This window comes from Apaloderma vittatum, unplaced genomic scaffold, assembly GCF_000703405.1.
Source record: "Apaloderma vittatum isolate BGI_N311 unplaced genomic scaffold, ASM70340v1 scaffold4025, whole genome shotgun sequence".
NCBI classification, from domain to species: domain Eukaryota; kingdom Metazoa; phylum Chordata; class Aves; order Trogoniformes; family Trogonidae; genus Apaloderma; species Apaloderma vittatum.
The window spans coordinates 26,863-45,442 of record NW_009715311.1 but is presented as its reverse complement, the minus strand read 5'-3'; the positions used below and the strand labels follow the sequence as shown (position 1 = coordinate 45,442).

Sequence of the window (18,580 nt, the reverse complement as noted above, 5' to 3'; positions counted from 1 at the left end):
CCACAAGACAGCAGGGATAGAAGGAAAGAGGAGTATTGAGGGCAAAGGAGGAACGTTGCAAAGCCTATCATATATCTATGACTGTGCTCTCAAAAAACAAAAAGAAAGAATGTGTGTGACCAGCATAGTTAAAATCTATGCTCGCTGGCAAGCAACTAACCACTTCTTTGTCATGAAAGACTTTAATTCACTTCTAATTTATTAATCCAGATTTGCACTGCAAAGAAGCCCTACTTATTTTCATGTGAAAAATAGAAGGGGATAGTTCTTAAGCTGCAGTTAATCACCTTAGCTCTGCTGAAGCTGAGTGGAAGTTTGCCAATTTACACCAGCCCTAGCTTGGTGTTAGTTAATATCCATCCAGCAGTTAGCTTGTTTTGAGAAAAATATATTGAGAGACGTTTACGCTGCATTTTATTTGCTTTTAGAAACACCTGGTTTTCAAATCTGATTTTTTTGTTATTGGGAGGTAGACGTGTGCATCTACATATGTTTATGTGGAATGATTGGATTCTAAAGCTTAGCCATACCAATCAAAAGAAAAACTATGCTAACTGAAGCTACACAAACTTTCTTTTGCCTATTCCTTGGCAGTGCCTAATTCCTCCTTCCATCCTCCTCATGCCCCTCATGTATATGAGCTCTGGAAAAGTTGTCTATGAAATAGATCTGTGACGAGATTAATGTGGGATTTGTTCACTAAATGCCAATACAGTTGCTCATCTTTAAACACAGTTTACTTGTACTTTTAAAGGTGCTAGGATTATTATTTAGGGATACACATATAGATGACTGAAGTTCATACAGCTTTAGGTGGGAATAAAACAGCTAAACTACATAGATAAATTCAAAAGTAAGTGTTCTTGTTGATTGTTACTACTATTGCATACTGACTATATAAATTGACAGAGTACTGAATGACATCATGTGGGTAGTGCATTTTATTTTATTCAGCAACTCGAGTTGAAGCTTACATTGTAAATTTAAAAAAAACAACTATGAAAACTGCATCTGACTGAGGTGTAGATGGTGTTTCCTACGAATAGATTTAAATCTAGTACTACCTGAGTTCTGATGTAATGTGAGCAGGAGGTAGCAAAGTTTCTCAAGTGTGTGCTTCAGAGAAGAGCCAAACAATTTAGTCATCTTTTCTCATAAATGGTCATGTAATGGCACTTTTAACATGAATATTTTAAAACTAATTTTAAACAAGATGTTGACAAAGCATGTAATTTCTGCAGCTTTCTGACATAAATATTGTTAAAGGTAAAAGGTTTAATAATGTCTAAAAATCAGTAGGCGTTTGAATGACAATTATTTGTAGTTAAATTAGAGAAGAAAGCAGCTGTATAGGCCACAGTCAGTTGGCAGTAATATTAGGTAGAAGTTTCTGCCTATTGAAAACCACTTAAGTGTTCAGTTAGTTCTTAGAATTTCTAGCATCTGATAGTGAACACTGCTGAACTAAGTGAAAATGGTTACTGAGATGATGTAAAAGGGTAGTATTCACTCAGATGAGGTGGATGGTCACACCTGCATTAAGTCCTGGAAAGCCAAATCCAGGCTAAATTCACACAAGCTTGAGTAAAACTTTTAAATACCTAGTAGATCTTGCTTTCTTGACTGAAAAATAGCTTTAACAAATACGTGCATGTTGCATTTGTTACTTTGGGGGATTTTTTGGGGAGCATGGAGAAGGAGCAGAGTATCTGACTTTGGTCCTATTCGAATACGATGTTCTAATTGTGTAAAGTTAACTTAACTTATGCTGAAAACTTCAGTTTTCGGCAAATTTTTACGGTTCCTTTAGTATTTCTGCTTCTTATGGACAGCAGTAATGTTAGATACCCTGACATTATGCTCAGTGACTGTGCTCCTAGTCTAGTTCCTACACTATTTTTCCTCCATGTTATTGATGCCTTCAGTCCTTGTCCCTGATCATGGAACTCAACTGCTGGTTGTCAAAAATTGTGCACACAAAATTAAAGTATTGTTTGTTAATAATTCACTTATTCTTTTTCGGAACAGACGAGCAGCTTGACGAAACAGAATTCATTGTCAACTGGAGGTAACTTGTCATTTTCCTTTTCGAGTAATGAATCCAGGGTTTCGTCTTGGCTACAGTCTTCTGAAGACATGGAAAAGTGCTCAAGAGGTAATGATATTTGAAGGGAATTGAAAGTAGCCTAGTATTTCCCCTAATTGCTCTTGACGAGAGTACTACACAGTAAGTTGTCATTACAGTCATTCTATGACTACAGTTAGAGTTTTGTCTGAAACTGGAGGGAGGAAAGGGCTGGTTGCTGATGAGCTGGCTGCTTACTTGCTATCAAAAGGACTAGTGATTTTGAACATGACGACGTCAGTCATCTTCAAGGAGCCTGTACGTTTCAGTACCTTTTCTTTTATATATGAAGATCACCTTCAGTAGTAAGATTTGAACTGTCTTAAACTGGGTATTAAAAAAAAAGAAAGCATCCAAAATCTAGTAATTTAAAAAGCACTAAATCTTTGTAGTTCCAAGTCACCTTCTGATTTCATGCTTTCTTAAGAGCATGAAGATCTTTCTCATTTTGGTAGTGTCTGTGTGATACTTATTTGGTAAAGTTCTATCTACCAGCAAGCTTCAGCTCTAATATAGAGGAGCCTCATCTCTAGCTCTGAATATACCAATCAGTCTTGATGCCCACAGCATTGTTACCCTCACCCAAGGAGCTCTGTCTAGTCCAAAACTGCAGTAATTATCACATTATTCTTGTTTTTCTGCAACCAACTAGGATAAAATATCATGATCATTATACACACCATATAGATGCATTTTGATATTTTGAATTTGAACTTGAAGACAGAACGATATAATCTTTTTATCTGATTGTGTGATAATGTGCTGAAGCTAGCTACAATCAGAATAACCTACAAACTAAAAACCTTTCAGTGTGTCTGTTACTTCAGGGCAACTGAAAATATTCTCTTGTTCAAAACAGACCTCTCCAACTGTCACACATATTTACTGGAAATGAACCAGCTGTTACAGAGCATGGATGTTCTTCACAGGACATATTCAGCGCCTGCTATAAATGCTATGCAGGTTTGTTGCATAAAAACCAAAACTGAAAAAGGTTTTCCATTGCAATTCCAAAAAAACACCCCAGATCCTAAAGAATCACAGTATTTCTTCTTAGCTCAGGTAGTTTTATGGCAATCTATATTATTTTTGCCCTCTGTGTTTTTAAAGGTTGGACCTTTTGAAAGCCCAAAGAAGGAAAAGAGGACACACAGGAGGTGGCGATCCAGAGTTGTTGGGAAAGAAGCTAAAGGAATGTTACAGGTAATTTCAGTCTTTTCAGTGCTCGTCTTTCTCCAAACCTTTGTTATTGATTACTTTTTGCTGTGTCCAGTTTAGGAAATATGAATCCCTTCTAAGTAGTGTCCTGTGCTAGCTCATTTTAAGTAGTAATATATCAGACAAAATACAAATATGTTGTCATTGATATCTGAAATAGGATCTGTTCTGTTACCGTCAGAAGACTGGACACATCTTTTTACCCACATTTTCAGTCCACCTCCAATTTGGGGGTTGTGGTGTTGTCTGTTTTGTATCTTTTTTTTCTGTTAGTATAGGTCTTTGCAAATTCTCTGGATAGTTTTGTACACAACTGTATCCAGAGGATATGTGATTAGATACTTAAAACTGGCGAAAAATAGTACAGCATATACCACAGCTCTTAATGGGCTTGTTTCTTGGAGTTTTGCCAAATATCCACTTACAATGTCTTGGGCAGAATTTTATCTATGGTTTCGTTTGCCAGATGTCATCCATTCCAAGTCTATTGGTAACTGACAGTAGTTTTTCCATCTTTGGTATCTCCAACATGTAACCCAGGTGGGTACAATAAAACACAGCTTCTAAAAACATCACAAATGGCTGTCCTCCTTACAGGTGCCTTCAGTATTTTCCGCCCCTATGAGACTGCATGCTTCCAATCCAAACTTATCTACAATAGATTTTGTAGAGGAGAAAAATTACTCCGATGGCTCTGAAACATCATCAGAATTTACTAAAATGCAAGAGGACTTATTTCACATTGCACATAAAGGTAAATTTTATATGTGGTTTTATATCACTGCAGTTTAAATAATGATGTGATTTCTGAGAATGCTTCTTGTTTAATGTTTAGAAAAAGCAGAAAATGCCCTTCCTTCCTTTAATTCCCTTGAGGAATTGCAAATGTTGAGATCTTGAGTAATTTGAAAAAAGTGGCTTAATCATCACGGTTTTTTATGTTTCGTCTAATAAAAGACAGCCCTTTGTTTTCTGTTCTGAAAACCTAGATTGTATTCTTTTGCCAGAAGGTAAAAATCTTAAAATCAGTTGTTATAAACAGAAGATCAGATTGTATTCTTTCGGGTTTGCATGCACATGTGTGTATATGAGCACATGTATGTTTGTGTGTTTGGTGTGCTTCACTGTGTTGCAGAGTCAACGTTTGTTGGTGATGCAAGGGTTGCTATGGTAGTAACCTATTTTTAGTGAATACAGAAGAGTAACATCATGTAAAGCAGCCAGAGGGGCAGCTCGACTAGAAATGTTTCTTCTCTCGAAATCATTTTTCGTTAGCAGTGCTCTGCTCCATCACCCTAGTACCAGAAACATTTTTATTGTTTAAGTGATCCTAGTGAGGAAAGTGATTAGGCGTCTATATCTGAAAGACTTGGAGCGGAATTGGCTTTCACCCCTTTTGCACAAGATAATTGTTGATGTTATCAATAAGCATTCTTTGCTTATTTTTCCCCTCTGGTGCTGATGTGTCTTGGTTCCATTACGTAAGGAATATATCTAAGTAGCAAACTTTATAAAGTCAATTATAGTCACAAGTGATGTATGATTTCCAAAAAGGGAAAAGAAGAGGGAGGTGGGAGCAATTGGAAAAGTCACTTTTAAGCAGAGCAAATAAATCACCTACTCAAGTTCACCATACGTGAAATGTCCACCTCAGAAATTTTGGTTAGATTGGCCCATGCATTTGAGGTGACAATTGACTTGGTATTGTTTAATATGGTATCATTTTATTAAGAGTACAAATAATTTTTTTCCAAAGTTGCCTTCCAAAAAAGGGTAGTGAAGATAGCTTTTGATACAGGTTAAATACGGTGTAACATTAGTACTTTAATTTTTAGTAATTCTTGAAAATTTAATGCATTGAATGACATTTAAGGTCACTGAAGATTCTGGCTGTGTCATCCACATATGAAAGGCTAACAAAATAAATCACAGTGGTTACATCATCCCACCCCTGTGGTACTGTTAAACATTTCTTCAAACAGGTTAAAGTATGACAATTAGCTTTGATTGTGGTTTGCAGTGTTGAAATATACCTTAAGAATATTATTTTAGAATAGTAAACTAGTAAACTCAGTGAAGTGATAATGGTTCAGGTTAACTCAGGATAGATTACTAGAAGAGAGAGGTATCAGACCTTTCTTTTTCTTTGTCCTTTCTGTGCATCCAGACCTGGCTTTATCCCTGTAAATGGGCAGGATTTTGCGGTGGCAGTTCTCATGACTGTGTTATAAGGCATGATTAGGCCCTCAGAAATCCTCTAATTCTCCAGTTAGATGAATGTTGAAATCCTACATAAACAAATATTAATCAAATATATTTTTATTCCTTGTGGTTAAAAAAGAAGATTAAGTGCCTTACAAGTTAAAAAAAAACATTAAAAATCTAGTGATTTTTAAATTGCCTGATCTGTTGTCTGATTTAAATGTTTCAGGCTGGTGATACTGGCTCAGCAAGGAGTAGAGAAGTAGCAGCATAATGTGCACAACATTCAGGATCTGACCCTTTGAGTCACTAAAACATCTAACAAACTGAAATTTCTTAATCCCCAAAAGAGATAACAAAACGCAACACCACAGTTGACTTACTTGTGGGGAAACTACTAACCCTGTAGCTGTGGCACAGTATGTGTTACAGCTGCTTTTTTGATTTTTTTCCCCCTATTTCATTTTTGTTTCTTCCCTCTCTTCCTCTCCCCCACTGGAATTCTTAAAGGAGTATGGAATAGAGTCATGACCATCTGAAGATTCAAGCTAATTGGGAAGCAAAAGCAAGTGAAGAGCAGACGTGGTTAGTTAGCTTTGTTGCCATCTGTCATAAATAATCAGAGTAATTTTGACTGTGGCTAATATAGTCAACACGGTAGCATTCACCATAAACATTTTTCCTACTAAAAAATCTACCCTATAACCGTGATTAATACTACTTGGTTTTAGTAACCCACCCTGGATCTCTCGACCTAAATTCTCGTTTCTGTCAGCATAAATGAAGTTTCATTGAAGTTTTACGTAATTAGCGTGTATGTAACTGGTGGCTGTTTTTAACTGTCACTTCTTACAAAATGGTTCTAGTTTACTTCACCCTGAGGTCAGCTTTCAGCAACATATCTGCAGAGAGAGAAAAGCTGAAGCAGATGCTGGAGCATGATGCATCCTCATCTCCATCTGCACAAATAGTTGGCTTGAAGAACGCCTTGACATCCGTAAGTAACACGATGAAGCTCAGCAGGCTTCACAGTCATCAGATATTACTTCTAAATTTCATAGGAGTTAATTTCTGTTTCTTGAGTGTCTATTCAGTGCTAGAATTTGCAGTAGTGAACCATAGTAAGGTGTTGTATATGGTGTTTTTCAAAGACTTTTTCATAAATGTTAAAGGTATTTTGAAATTGCTGAATTTTGATAGATTGATTTAGATTTACGATATAACCTGTATCATTTGATGTTAAGAATCAGAGGGCTGCTCTATGACAATGAGTGTACTTTCTCTTGAAACGTACACTGATTAATCACTCAGTTCTGGTAGGTTGTGGGTTTCCTTTTCGTTTCCTAAACAGCACTCGAGTGTTCATTTTGTGACTTGGCATAAAATAGAGGTGAGAGTAGCTGAAAGCTGTCCCTTCTAATGGACTAGAGCTTCACCATGCGGCACCAAGACACTGCAAAGCAAATTCAAGTGCTACTTGTTTATATTGACTTCCAACTTTAATTTCTCTTACTTGTCTAAGAGCAGCAGTGGAGCTGTTCAGGCAGTCCTAAATGAGAAAAGAGGATGCTCTCTAAAAAAGTGGGGGAATTTGTTTGGTATGCTTTTTGAAATGGGTTGAGAGCACAACTTTTAAGGTGGTCATGTTGGAATGTGTCAACCAAACAGTGATCTGATTTCAAAGCGATAAAGGCCATCATTATGATGGTCTTAAAATTTCAGTATTTGTTGCAAATTCCTCATCAGAGGCAGGGAAGACTCTCTGTCACTGATAAAAGCAATACAGATCATCTTAATTATTTCAGTATAAAAATTTCTCTTTGCTTCACAAAAGCTGCGTGTGGTTATAGCTTTTAAAGCATGTAACATGCCTATTTGCCTAGACCTTTAGAGGCCCTGATGCCTTCATAGTACTTAGAGAAAACTGTTGTGTAATAACACAACTTCTTTGGTTTTGGCTTTCAGATGTTCCAGTTCTGATATCTGAATAGGTGACTTTTAATTTTCCAGTGTTATTTACCTACTATTTTGTATTAAAAAACCCACAATTTTAAGCTTTCTGAACGTAGTGAATGTTCAGTTTAGCAAGAATATTTTTTTCAGAGCAATGAAATTCTGTTGTCCATCTTCATCCTCTAAATGTCTTCTACAAGTCATACTTTTAGGCCTTACCTGATACTCAGTAAGCCTTTTGTGGCCCATCCAGAAGTCACCTGTGAACCTTGGCAGTTTCAGCAGAGGTTAACACCTGTGAGAGCTGTTCTTAGCCTGCAGATCTGTAAAGCCACGATGCCACTGGAAATTTTCTCACTTTGTACAGCAGAGATCCTGTAGGAGAGAGGAATAAACTTCCTTTGAAGATGAATGGAAGCACAGATATGATAAATTCGATATATTTCTAAGACTTCCTTGCAAGAGAATCCTGTGTTGATGACTTTGACTTAGTGTTTGTTGCTGTTCGTTTCAGTTTGTTTTCTGTACGTGAGGAGCAAAAGGTCAGACTTACAGGTTGAAAAGTCTCAAACATTGTTTTACTCTTGTCAGCTTGGCAGGGGAAGAAAAGTGGACAGATTTAAAGTGGATGAAACACCACAAAATTAACATCTCTGCCTCTGCTACTTCCTCATTCAGAAAGTAACCTTGACCTACACACAGTCTAAAAAAAGCAAATACACAATGGGGAGAAGTGCAATATTTTTATTTTGGGGGGAGGAAGAAGGCAGAAGGAAGAAAACATTTTGTAGCAAATTATGAAAATTAGAAGATGCTGTTACAGGAAAGCTGTGTAATTCATTTTTGCACCTGTTTGGTGTTGTGCATGTAACACAATGCTGTCTGCTTGGAGGCGTGACGCAGAAGTGATACATGCTTGTATGGCTAATTCAGACTACACGTATATAAAGTCAGAAATTACTTTCTCTCCTCCATCATCACTTTGAGCTGTCCTTTCTGCCCTTGAGACTACTTCCAAACCATTGAAATCAGAAGCATTGTGGGACAAAGCAGATGTGTAAACAGCCGGGTTCTCCACAGCCTAGTATTGATTCAGGTCACTAAAACGAGCGAGATGTCTTCAGTATTGTCCAAAATTAGAAACCGGATCCTTTTTTTTTCCAAGATATTCTCATTGCAGGCAGGGTTGCATTCTCTTCCTGCATGTCTACTCTAACTGACACCTGTCCATCAGATGCACCCAGCATGAGTAAATAATATGTAATAAACACGAATTTGCAGCAGAGGCTTTTTGTTCTGATCATTGCCATTATAAGCTGATAGGACACAAATTGTACCTGTGCATGTCTGAGTATAAGTCTTGTTTCAGTGTCAGTGGAATGCAAAGGGAACTGTCCGTATACCAGGCTGATGGGAAAATCAAATGGTTTGGGATATGGAAAGAGTAAAAATTAATGTTAAGAGAGGCTAGGTTAGAGATAGGGGTGAAGGAAGGGAGCTTGCAATGAAAAAAATATGTAAAAATTCATTTATAACTTACTAAATCAGCTTGCGAAACCTGGTAACTTGATATATCACTGCCAGCTGTGGCTTTTGTTCTCCATTGATGTATCTTTTCCCTCAAACTGAACAAAAATAGTTTTAGTTTAAGAGGTACAGAACAAGGTTGGAAGCATTTATAATCAGTAAAAAAAACGTGGTGGTGGTGGTTTGTGATGCACTTTAAATACTTTTTGCCCCTTTTTACACAAATAAAGCCGCATTCAACTTAGTTGAGAGAACTTTATATCCCCAATATTTTTGTTAAATATTCCAGGCAATAGCACAAAACACAGATCTTAAAGACCGGTTACGCAGAATACATGCCGAATCTATGATCCTTGATTCAGCATCTAATGCAAAATCAAGTCCAGATTTGGTGAAGGTGGGTATAGTTTTCCTCTTTCAGTGATGTCTGTTCCTCAAGCCCCTACATCTAGACAGTGCTGCGTAGCTGCATCTTGTCTTGTTCTTCATCTGTTCCCTGTGGTGTATTGTGGTAGTGAAATGAGACCGCTTTTTGTGTCATTTCTGATGCTGCATCGTGTAGTCCTTGATTTTAAAGACCTTCCGTGTGAGTTTTCCTGAGCACATTTTCATTGCTTTTTGCTGCTGGTTCTTGATGTTCTCCTTCGCCTCCTGCCCGCTTCCGCTCAGCATGAGCAGAGCTGCCCCCTTGTTACCCTCTTGTTACCGTTTCTCTCCCACTTATGCCCTTGTTAACTTTCACGTTCTGTAGCTCTTTCTGTTGCCTGTTTAGATATTGGTAGTTCGGAACTCTGGCTTCCAGAGTGGACCTTGTAAGGTTTACGACCATCAGACATTTCCATGGAAGGATCAGAGAAATGAGATGCACAAGAGCCCCTTCAGCCGTTTAGTTTTCGTTGCCTGAAGCCAGGGAGCTTTCTGCACATCCACTTAGCCAGTTTGAGAGGAACTGACGTTCAGACAGTTTTTTGGCTTGCTGCAAAATGCATGTGGATGTGGTGTATTTATAGGTCATAGGATCTAAGCGGTAATGGTGCCAGTGAGGGAGGCAAGAACTGTGTTATTTCCGGTGGATTTTCCTAAATGTTAACTCATACAGAAATTTCTGCTGTGCTTGTAGTATAAATCTTTCATTAAAACTTGAGTGGATGTAGTGCTCAGGGGTTTATGTAACTTATTACATCCTTTTATTTTTAAAGACAGTTTAGTCATTCCGTCTGTTCACTTCTGGTGCAGTTCTGTGTTAGTAGAACTGTGTTTTGGTCATATTTAGCGATTTTTTTCTTTAGGGTAATTGATCTTCTAATACCTTTTGCTTTTAATCCCATGTGAGTTTGAACAGCACTTAAACTGCTATCCAGACAAGCATTAACGCATTGTTTCTTAATTTCGGGAGCTCTTTGTTTTCTTATTTGGTGGAGGTCCTTACAATGACAATGGATTATTTCTGAAACTTGTTCTATGCATTATACACACACACACGTGACAAAAGTAGCTTTCAAAAGGTGCTTTAAAGGTTTCATTCCCTAATACCCTCTGACATGGTTTGAGATTGAATTTGAGGATGAAATCACTTATACTGGAGTAGTTTTGGTTTAGATTTGTCTACAATACAGTGGTGCTGCGGTGAGAAAGATAGAGCCGCTGCACAAAACCTGTCTCTAAATGATATGTCAGGTGCTATGACCAACCTGTGAAGATAAAAGCAGTATAAACTGGTATCTCAAGCCTTTACATAAAGCAAAAGTTTAGCTTGTCTATTGGACAGTTTATGTTGTAGCTTCTCACGCCAGAGTGGGAACGTGAAAGAAGACAACCTGAAACTCTCATGTGTTAAATATAAAAACCTGCTACCTGCTGTTCTTTTATGAGCCTTTCCTGCTCGCTTTCTTTCTCAGATTCAAAATAGTATTGGAAACGATCCCAGTAGCAATATTCATGTGTATAAGATTTATTTTTTCTCCACTTGTGGGCTACTGGAGCTGACTTCCCACAGAAGAGACATTGTTGAGGTTTCCTCTTTTCTTGCTGCTCCTTCGGAAGTTGGGTGGAGTTTTCTTGTGGTTTTTTTTTTTTGGTGGTGGTGTTTTTTGTGGGTTTTTTTGTGATTGTTATTTTGTTGGGGATTTTTTCTTGTTATTGTTTGTTGTTGTTAAAAAGTCTTTTTTTTTCAGCAGCTTGGTTTTTACCATGTCAGCATTATCAGCATATACTGAATAACATTCCATACTATAGTAAAATCTACCAGCAGCAACGCTTTGAAAGATTTGTCAATTTAATTATAGACTTGTCCGGTGGTTCATTATGTTGTTCTGAACGTAAAACACTACAATTCCTGCAAAATTGTGATAGGGCAGTCATGGTTACAGGTTAATAAAGCAACTTATGCAGAAAAGCTTGAGAGCAGCTAATACAATACTTTGGGCCAGCGTCTGCTTTTCCTTAGCGTTGGTGGAGTTATCAGGGCAAAGAGCAGTGCATCATGTTCTCCAGCTTTTTTACTGCATCCACAGAATGATCGAGGTCTCACTGGTCACCCCAGCTTTGCTAGGCCACCTTTTGGAACTCTGCTTACGCCGACCATCTGTAGATCTTCCATGGGAGCAGTTACTGACGTCTCTGGGGCAGTCAAATGTACCTGCACAGCAGCAAAAGCAGCGTCACTTCCGTGACTTTGATAATATGTTGGGGTTGGTTAACGTGGAGCTATCTCAGCTGTGGATATGAAGGAAAGCTTTTGAAAGCACAGTGTGGGAAATTATCTAGACCTAGGAAAGCATTGCTGTTATATAGAAAGCAACTTTGCCTCTCTGAACTTTGTATGACTCCATGCTGCAGGCTTTGAGTCAAGCAAGGCTTGGGAGGAAAACTGGTTCATTTGCTAAGATCCAAAGGGAATGTCAGTCTAGGATGTAATATAAAAAGATGGGAGTTTTGTTCTTTTGGGGGCTTTTTTGATTATACGCTTGTGTATATCTGGTTAAATCACTTATATACCAGAGCATTTTTACTTTTTTTTTTAATTAGGAAAAAGTATATGCAGCTTCATAACTGGCTTACTGAATATGCATTGTGCTTTTCTTTTCTTTCTTTCTTTTTCACTTCTTCGGTCTGTTTTACTTTGGTTTTAAATCCCTCTTTGATACACATGTTACCTTTCACTAAGCTGGAGAGGAGCATGTGCAATCTTCACCAATGTTTTACAGCCCTCTAAGTTAATTATGGAATCGAATGTGTGAATGTTGTTTGTGGTACTTCTCTCAAAACTTTTTTTTCCTTTTGCACAGGAAAATTCAAGAGAGGAAAGCAGAGGTCTGGTTCACCAGGTCTCCAATGAAAGCAGGCTGTCTATAGCTGACTCTCTCACAGAATTTTTTGATGCGCAGGAAGTCCTACTGTCTGCTAGCTCTTCAGAAAATGAGGTCTGAACATTAAAATTGATATCATTTTGATGTCGTTTCTTACCTGCTGCTTGACGTGCAGTCTTTCTGAGTGCTAATGGTACATCAGATGACTGCCAGAAAATTTTCAAAGCCTGTAGAAATTAATATGCTATGTGTAGTTATGTGTTGTCACTGTCTCTTCACAGGGAAATGTAACAATTATTATGGAGAAGTCTTTTACGCACGTTGAGGCAAATGACAATTAGCTAGCTAGGATGCAGATGCTGTGTATGTTGTACTATTTGCCTTGAGTTGTTATGCAGGTGCTTGAGAAATTGTATAATAGAAATACATATTCAGACCTGTCCTTGTGGTACCTGTAGGGTACCTTGGGGCTGATGTCATGTATATTGAAACTTATTAGCTCATTGTGCCCTCTCTTGGACTTTCTACAAAACTTGGCTTTTGATCTGAGGAAAGCTTTCTTAGCTGTGGGGCCAAGGAGATGAAGCACACCTCCACTAAAAGTACAGTTGAATTTTCAATGATGCTGATCTGTCCAAACTCAGTTCTGTATTCTTAGGATTTCTTAGGACTTTCCTGGCTCAGACAGTTCAAATCTATTAAAACAATAACTGTAGCAGAAAGTAACAATTTTCCTGTGCATATGAGGTTATTTGAATCAGTGATGTATCTTGTTTTATTTCCCCACCCCACACTCAGGTATCGGATGATGACTCGTATGTAAGTGATATCAGTGATAATGTCTCAGAAGACAACCTAAGCAATGATATGGAAAATGAAAGACAAACTTTAGGTAAGCTTAGTGTTTTATAACATCATGTGTTGAGGATTTTCTTTGTTTCTTTGGATTTGGGATACGCTTGTCTTCCTTTACTAGAAATAATTTGATAGTACAGGTTTTGAGATGTAAGCAGCCTGTGCTGTTTCTCTTACAGCCTCAGATTGGCTTTGAACAGCGCATTCTGGCCAATCTGATTAACAGGGCCTGGGCACCATTAATTAAACAGGATGGTAGTTCTATATCAGCAGATAAACACACGTTTTCTTGGCTTCTTTGGTGCAATTCCTACTCCTTTTCAGCTCCTTTCATGGCTACAGAACTTTTCAAAGTAGCAAGGCCTAGCTGCTTTCTTGTTTTCAAAAAGTGATGTCCTTGTCACTGCTTTTTTCAGTCTGCAATTTAACATTGACATTCAGAGTTCTGTTGTGTTTAGCAGAACTCAGTGTTTGAAGGAAAATTAGAGTAATTACACACTGGTAGGATTTCTCTGTTGCACGTTTTATGACAGTCTTATTAGTATATGTACTTATTCAACTCTTGCTAACTAGAGAGAATCAAAGAGGGCAAGGAATTGGTCATAACGCACTAATTGGCTTTGTGCCATCAACTCCTTTCAGCTAACCACAACGTTCTTCCCGCTCTGTCATTATATTTTTATCTTAAAAAATGCTGAGCAGTGGTTTTCTTGCTAGCAGCTGTTTCCTGATGATCTCCAAGGACCAGAGGGTCCCTATGAACTTGGCCAGTTTGGTATGCCTGGACTCCTGTTGTTTTTTTCTGTTTAAAAATGAAGATTTTATTTTTATTTTTCTGAAAGATAGGAAAGAATACAGAATTATTTGTCTTAACATCTGGACCTTAGAAAACTGTACTAGTGTGGATGTTCATCTTGTAACAAAGACTGTCGCCGAAGCTCTTACTTATCAGCAGCACCTCCACACGCTTCTGGTGCCTGCTATTTCTGTGCTGTGGGCAGCCTGCCACTCCCATTTATAGCAGACTGGATGAACTGTAAATTGTGGGATTATGATAAAATCCTCTCACCACTGTAATGTAGAAGGTCAGACCAGATGATGGTAATGGTCCAGTCTGGCTTTCAAAGTCTTTGAGTCTAGCTGGAGGTCAGATGTCTTAATCTCCTTCAGTATTGTGGCTGGCCATTCGTCACAGCTCTTGCAAACCAGAACTGTGTGGGCTTTTCTGTTCGGCGGCGGGGGGGAGTGAGCAAACTTCACTGCATAGAAAATTTGGTATCTGAGTGTCTTAGTTGTTTCTCTACTCCCTTTCATCACTGGTTCACACAATTAATGGGCTGGTCCTGAATACGTACTTCAGTCAGTTAGTGTTCTGCTTTTAATCAGAAGCTGTCAAATGACAGATGTGTGTAGCCAAAGCCCACTTCAGAGCTCTTGTGAACAAGGATAGGTCTTTTAGCATTTACCTCCTTCCTCTCCAGATGTCCCCTCATTCCCAAGGTATCTAAGGTAACATCTTTCTCTTTGGTTTCTTCTGATATTAAATAAACTGTTCCAAGAGGGAAGTATAGGAGCCAATGTCTTAACAGTATATTTGTTTCGGATAAATTTTTGGATTTATAGTGGCCATACCATTTTTATGCAGAAAGGAAGAGATAGGTAGTAGACTGCAAACAGTTCACCAGTCCTTCTTACAGTAACTTGATTGTATGAGATATTAGGACTTATAATCTGTGAGCAGGAGGAAAGATGGAAACTTCTTCCTCAAAACTCTGAGGCTGCTGATTACACTTGAAAACCTCAGTCTGAGGCACGGGCTGGTGTACATGGGAGTTGTGCTGAAGTTAGCCTTTGTGGTTACTTGTGCTTTGTCACTGTTGGAAACTCTGCCGGTATCATGCTTATGTCAGTGGACCAGCAGAGGAAATACTGGTTGAAATCCTGCATTTAAGGGCATGTGCAGCACAGGAAGGATGTGCTGCCCAGTGCTTTCCTGCAAGAGAAAGCTGTGTGAGGAAAGCCAGTTGAGGAGAGAGGTTGACAGACTGGGGCTATACTTGAATGTCTTCATGTGGTAACTCATTCTAGGGCAGGAGCTTCCTAGATGCTTCTCAGGATGTATAAAAATAAAATGTGTTCTTGTATTGGCACCTGTATTCCTCTTTGAAACGAGACGGATGTACAGCGAAGCGATGGAATCCCTTCAGACTCGTGCCTGTTGCAGAAACTTGTAGCTCTGTTTTGATCCTGCCACAAATCATTTCATGGAATGCTTTGAACTATTTGTCCTATTCTGATTGCTTTGACATAGCAACACAGATCTCAGATATGCATGTCAAGGACACGAGGGGTTTTTTTTAATCTTCCACAAATTCATAGCTCCACAGTTGCTTCAGCTTTTCCACCTTTAAAACAGGCCATTTCTTTGTCAACATTTGGTGTATCTAAAAGCTAACATGACTAAATTTTTTTTAAATGCTAAGTATTATGGGGAACACTGTGGAAAACCTTGCGCAGAAATCTGTGGTGCAGTGATTTTCTGTGGTAGGAGTTTTAAAAAAAGTAGGAAAAAACGGGTAGGAGTTGTTATTATGCTTGGATCCCTAAGTTACGCCTTGCTTTCTGAGAAGTGTCAACTTAATTGAAGCTCTGTCAACGAGGGAGGTTTTATGTCCCTTAAACAGATAGGAATCCATCTCTATTACAAATAAAAGTTACCGTATTTATTCGTTCGTATTCAGTGGAAGGCTGGAGGTTTTTTTATAGCCTTTAAGGGAATGCGTCTCTTGCACCTGGCATTTACCTCAGTTAACATACAGAAATTAAAATCTTGTTCTTAATCTTACTGTTTTTATAAGAGGCTATATTCAAACCACAAGTGAAATGCTTGAATGAATTGTGGGGGTGGAGGTTTTGGCAGAAGAAAGGTGGTTGCATTTTAATTTATGTTCGTGTAGGAGATGAAGCTAAATGAAAAGCGAATTGACTTGTTCTGCCACTTCCTTCCTTTTCAGACTGTATTTCTGAAAGCGGGATTGGATGCAATTCTAAACGGAGAACGTGTTTACCAGCTCCATGTCCTAACACGAGTAACATCAGCCTATGGAATATCCTGAGAAATAACATCGGAAAGGATCTCTCCAAAGTGGCCATGCCCGTTGAATTAAATGAGCCACTTAACACCCTTCAGCGTCTCTGCGAGGAGCTGGAGTACAGTGAACTCCTGGATAAAGCAGCACATACGCCCAACCCATTCGAACGGATGGTAAATACCTTATTCCAAATACTTAGTAACATTCAATATAATTGGACTAGAGTAAACATAAAAACAATCTGCCAAAGAAGCGAAGGTGTTCTGTTCCATTTTTCCTTTTCTCCTGGCTGAGAGAAGCAGACTCTCCAAAAATGTGTCCATACATACTTAAATACCCACTGTTTTTGACTCTTCTGCATAATTTCTGTTGCTTTGTCAGGAAGTTCAGGTACTTTGCTGTCCTGTAAGGTTAAACAGAGAAGTAGTTTATTTCTGGTTTGCAGCTCCTAACTCTCTAAAATTAAAAATTTACAGCAAAAAGGGAGGGAGGTGGAACTGTTATACTTCCCTCTTGTGTATGAAAGCTATGATATACCTATTTTTAAGGGTGTCTAATCTGGTAACACATTTGTGCGTGGAAGATGCTGGATCTTCCAGCCCTACACTACTGTGATATCTTAATGTTAACTAAATGAGATCCAGTTGCTTTATTAACTGGTTTAGTGAAGTTTGGGGGTTGATCCAAAATGCTCAGGATCTCAAACCTGGGCCATATCAGTGTATATTGAGTATAATAATGGTGTCATTGTCTGCCAGTGCAGAACCACAAATTCAGCATTTGGCAAAAGAACAAGAGAAAAACGCGTTTCAGTTGTTCTGCTTTCAGGTGCACAAGAGCTGCGTAGTATTTAAGCCCTTAAATAAAGGGTTAAAAGTTTTCTAAATTCTCTTAAATGGAAGCTACAGGTTGTCGCTTAAGCCGAATTAAGCCTTTTCAACTCAATATATCTTAACACAAGGTTATTAATGAGTGGAAGTGGTTGTGCTCTAACTACTGTTTGAAAAAACTCATGCTCTATTCTGACACTTTACAAAGGTTACAATTTAGCATCTGTTGTCAGGAGGGAAGGTGTGGTTTTTCACTGGGCATTTTGGTGCCGTAGCTTTTTTTGTTTTCTTGAGACAATGTATTAAAAGGAAAAGGAAATGAGCAGCAGTTGTTCATATGGGAGTGAAAAGCCCTTTCTCGCCTTCCCACACCCAAGCATCTGGAAGGTACCTCAGAACGGAGTATTCTTTGCGTTTGAGAAGTTCCTGAGGCAAAGTTGATGCTAGCTGTTGTAAGTTAATTGCCATAGTTCATTAAAAAGCCTCTCTGAAGTGGCTTCAGTTTCTGAAATTGTGAAAAGGAAAGCATCTGCACTTTCACAAGATGAGGAAAAGGGAATAAAAAGCGAGAAATGCAGTGCAAAAGAGACATGAATTGAAGGACCCCAAATTCTAATTTCTTATGTTTAGGAGGAATTATGCTTCAGGTGGCTCCAAAGATTTGGAAGGGTTATCTGTGTCTCAGTCATAATCAAGAACGGTTTCAGGATTAGGCAACAGCACACTGCAGGTAAAAGGCAATTTAATTCAAACTGTGTTAGAAATAGCAAACTTAGTGAAAATTCATCCAGTACTGCCTGTGCTACGTTTAGGAAAAGCATAGTTAGAAGATCCGTAGCATCACAGACTGTAACTATAAAAGCCTGTTAAAATACAAAAGCTAATAGTGATTTTTAAAGTTACAGTTTCGAGCTGTGTTGCAGAATACTAAGATATTTCAAGCAGTTTTCAGAAATACTGTTTTCAGTTGATGAAATTTGCAGTATTTGACCCTAATAACTCCATTCCTGGACCCTTGAATGACTCTCTGAAAACCGAATAATTCTCTTATATGTGAGCTAGTGCTTAACTTGTAGGAGGCATATGTGTTTGTAGTCTGCAAATGGTGGGAAAAATACAGAATCTGATGTCAGGATAAGACCTTTTTTTTTTCTCCTCCCCCTTCTGTTCAGTCAGAATGTATAACAAAAATTGTGTATGGCTGTGATAAATAATTAATCAAAATTCCACATATGTTATTTCCAGGTGTATATAGCTGCATTTGCAGTCTCTGCATATGCATCCAGTTACTACCGAGCTGGAAGTAAGCCATTTAATCCTGTGCTTGGAGAAACCTATGAATGTATTCGTGAAGATAAGGGTTTCCAGTTCTTTGCGGAACAGGTACTGTGTGCTGCAACCCTTCGGTTTGCTACTTGATACACTGCTTAATTCTAAACGCGTGGCTGGAATCTTCTGGAATTAATAGCA

At 38.4% G+C, this 18,580-nt stretch overlaps 1 protein-coding gene across 4 annotated transcripts in view; it reads left to right on the top strand.

Annotated features, from left to right (window-relative positions):
* Positions 1–18,580, top strand: part of OSBPL3 (oxysterol binding protein-like 3) — a 41,786-nt gene that overhangs the window by 11,058 nt on the left and 12,148 nt on the right. The window contains exons 6-15 of one of the 4 annotated variants that reach the window (XM_009869068.1): positions 2,029–2,155; positions 2,985–3,088; positions 3,236–3,328; positions 3,941–4,097; positions 6,412–6,542; positions 9,315–9,422; positions 12,313–12,447; positions 13,132–13,225; positions 16,203–16,453; positions 18,356–18,493. In XM_009869068.1, coding sequence (XP_009867370.1) covers positions 2,029–2,155; positions 2,985–3,088; positions 3,236–3,328; positions 3,941–4,097; positions 6,412–6,542; positions 9,315–9,422; positions 12,313–12,447; positions 13,132–13,225; positions 16,203–16,453; positions 18,356–18,493 — 1,338 coding nt within the window. The remainder of the gene's footprint in view (positions 1–2,028; positions 2,156–2,984; positions 3,089–3,235; positions 3,329–3,940; positions 4,098–6,411; positions 6,543–9,314; positions 9,423–12,312; positions 12,448–13,131; positions 13,226–16,202; positions 16,454–18,355; positions 18,494–18,580) is intronic. The other 3 variants (XM_009869069.1, XM_009869070.1, XM_009869071.1) reach the window with 3 other exon arrangements.